Consider the following 3,276-nt stretch of genomic DNA (forward strand, 5'->3'; position numbering starts at 1 on the left):
TGCTCTTTTCATACAAAAAATTAGGATTTTAACATGTTTAATAAGAGTTTCGTTTAAATATTAATTAATTAATTGGGTTCTTATGGTTCTTAGGTTCTCATTTGAATATCTCTCTCTCTCTCTCTCTCTCATATATATATATATATAACCGTAAAGGCATGATAAGAAAATAATTACATAGTATGTCCAAGTGCAAGAAATTACGTTGAAGTTAGAGAATTAATGTATAAAGGAAGCAACTAGCAAGTAGAAGAAGAAAAAATAAGACACGAAGAAGAGAACTATATATTTCGTCACTTGAACTTTATACATGTACAAAATATATACGGAAGCTTCAACAAAAAACCATCACAAAGATCCATGCATCCTTGCACCTCTATTATATATCATTTATAAATAGATAGAGAACAAAACACTCTGGGAGTGTTTATGTGTGATAGTCAGTATAGCTCAGTAGTAAAAATGATTCCATTTTAGATGGAGAGAGAATGTACGTGTTCGAGTTGGTACCATAAAACAACAATGGGAAACCTACAAAATGGAAAGAGAAAGGACGCTCTGTTCGACGATAGAGAACCTTTTCCCATTTCTCTATTCCTTTTTTGACGTATATATATACACATATACTGTCCATTTGTTCTAGTTAAAAATGAATTGTTTTTCCTTGAACTGTTTTCTTAGAAAAAAAAAAAAAAAACTATATTTTTACGGTTATTTCGAACAATAGTTTTAAAATTGTTACTTTATTTATCTCGTTTCCATTTAATGGACTAACATAATGTTTCAAACTTAAAAATAGCCACAAAGCATACTACGTGTAGCAAAAGTTGAACAACACGTATAAATTGACTGCTCCATAACATTAAAAACATGAAAAAAAGAGTGCCAATTTGACAAAAGACGTATGAATATATGGAAAAAGAAAGAGGAATGGGAAATTTTAAGATTGCCCAAAAAGGAGGATAAAAAATCAGTAGCACATAAAGAGAGTAAATAGGGGGTTGTCACCTTCAATTTGCGTACATGTGGCTGTGCGTGGGGTGGGGCTTCAAGTTCCATCGACACTTAATTTGCTACTACAAGTATATTCTACTGATCTCACCTAAAACCCAGTATCAAATTGCATGTTAAAAATTAAAAGTCTGTGTGTGTGAGTGTGTGAGAGATAAAGATTGTAACGTGTCACGGGTTTGTCTTGAAAAGCTCTTATTTTTCACAGGTTCCTAGACAGACACATATTCTCTATTCCTTCTCTCTCTACATATATATTCGAGGCTCTCTCTCTAGATAGTAGTATAACTATATTACCACAAGTATCACCATCAGTAATATACATACTTTTAGATCCCCTTTTTCCCATATAAATTTACTCTAAAGTTAATCCACAACACAATCTGGTCGGCGAACTAAAGTGAACTTGTATGCTTTCGTTTGTGTTTTGTTTAATTCCTATTTCTTAAACATTATTAATAACATTGTTTTCAGCCATATATGTCTAAACTTTTTTTTGTTAATCTTGGTTAAGATTTAGTTTAATAGTTTTTTTTTGTGTGTTTAAAAAGGTGTACTAAATGTCAAGATTTGAACTCCCGTTTCATACCCCTCTTCCACCAACCCTCATCTTTCTCTCTCTCTCTCTGTCTCTTTCTTTCTCTCTCTAGGATCATAAGTAGAAACACCCAGAAGATTTGAAAGAAGGTACGATTGTCATGGCGTCGATGATAGATAACTCATGTGAAGGGATATTATTATCACTAGAGTCCCACAAATCAATGCCTGCTCCTTTCCTCACTAAAACCTACCAATTGGTTGATGATCCTTCAACTGATCATATCGTTTCATGGGGTGAAGACGACGCAACCTTCGTCGTCTGGCGGCCGCCGGAATTCGCTCGCGATCTTCTTCCGAATTACTTCAAACACAACAACTTCTCCTCCTTCGTTCGCCAACTCAACACCTATGTATGTAACTATCTCTTTGATTTGTTTCATTAATTATCTCAGTGTTTATCTTCAATTCGTGGATATATACTGATTTTGTGTTTGTGTTTGTGTTTTTGTTTATGATGATTAGGGTTTTAGAAAAATCGTCCCAGACAGATGGGAGTTTGCGAATGAGTTCTTCAAGAAAGGAGAAAAACATATGTTGTGTGAGATCCACCGCCGGAAAACATCACAGCCGCACGTTGGGTTAAACCACCACCATTTCACGGGCATTAACGGAGGAGGAAATGGCTTCTTTTCTTATCCATCTACACGCGACAGCATCTCCCCACCAAACTCCGACGACCACCTATACTGTGACTCCCCACCACCTCTATCTTCACCAACCACCACCGCCTCCGCAACAACAGCAGCTACGATTTTCGGAATCTTTCCGAACAACGGTATTTCTAGCAACATTAGAGGTAACTCCGTGACAGCGTTATCAGAGGATAACGAGAGGCTTCGGAGAAGCAATAACATGCTGATGTCCGAACTCGCACACATGCGAAAGCTTTACAACGATGTTATCTACTTCGTACAAAACCACGTGAAACCGGTGACACCAAGTAACACATACCCTTCATCTCTTCTCTTACCTTCAACAAACAACCCATTAATGGTGCAAAAGCAGCAGCAAACGACGTCTTTTTTCAATAACGCGAATGCAACGGTTGTGTACCCTAGTCAACCTCACCAGCTGGAGCTTTATGATTCGACAATCAGAAACATTGTAAGAGATCAAGATACAGTAAACAACGCTGCAAGAACGAAGCTTTTTGGAGTTCCGTTGTCGAAGAAGAGAGTGCACCCAGAGTACGGAAGTGCTAATACAATGGTGGAGACTCACAAAGCAAGATTGATTCTTGAAAAGGATGATTTAGGGTTGAAACTCATGCCTCCTTCTCCTTGTTGATTGTTAATTTTTTTTTTTTTTCTTACTTTTTTGAACTTATAAAGTTCATTAGACTGTTTTTAGTTACTAATCAAAGCCTGTTATTCGTTAGTTTATCTGGTCGTGATGATATATTGAAGTTGGGACATGATTTGTTGATTTCTTCTTATCTTTTTGCGTCTGCGGTTTTGATATCTGAACGTTTTAGTTAACTATCGCTGATGAAGGTGTCACTCATATTGTCATATTTTTCTTTACAAATCAGAGAAGCTTTGTGTTAAAATACTAGAGTCCAAATTAATTTAAATCTCACGATTTCTCTTTTTTTGTTTTTTTACTTGTTTCTAGTTTCACAATAAATGGAAGTGAAGAGTTCCTCACGAGTCACAAGATTATCAT

At 36.0% G+C, this 3,276-nt stretch overlaps 1 protein-coding gene across 2 annotated transcripts; it reads left to right on the forward strand.

The window, feature by feature from the left end:
• Nucleotides 1–1,325: 1,325 nt before the first annotated feature.
• Nucleotides 1,326–2,991, forward strand: LOC145043329 (heat stress transcription factor B-4-like). 2 transcript variants are annotated; one of them, XM_078991959.1, is made up of 3 exons: nt 1,326–1,419; nt 1,563–1,961; nt 2,074–2,991. In XM_078991959.1, exons 2-3 carry the CDS (start codon nt 1,710–1,712, stop codon nt 2,896–2,898), a joined length of 1,077 nt encoding a protein of 358 aa, XP_078848085.1. In that variant the 5' UTR covers nt 1,326–1,419; nt 1,563–1,709; the 3' UTR covers nt 2,899–2,991. The 2 variants fall into 2 exon arrangements, with proteins under 2 accessions (XP_078848085.1, XP_078848084.1); XM_078991958.1 differs by lacking the exon at nt 1,326–1,419 and having other exon boundaries at nt 1,454–1,961.
• Nucleotides 2,992–3,276: the final 285 nt, after the last annotated feature.

The sequence above is a fragment of the Lactuca saligna genome, chromosome 4 (genome assembly GCF_052625555.1).
Source record: "Lactuca saligna cultivar CGN05327 chromosome 4, ASM5262555v1, whole genome shotgun sequence".
NCBI classification, from domain to species: domain Eukaryota; kingdom Viridiplantae; phylum Streptophyta; class Magnoliopsida; order Asterales; family Asteraceae; genus Lactuca; species Lactuca saligna.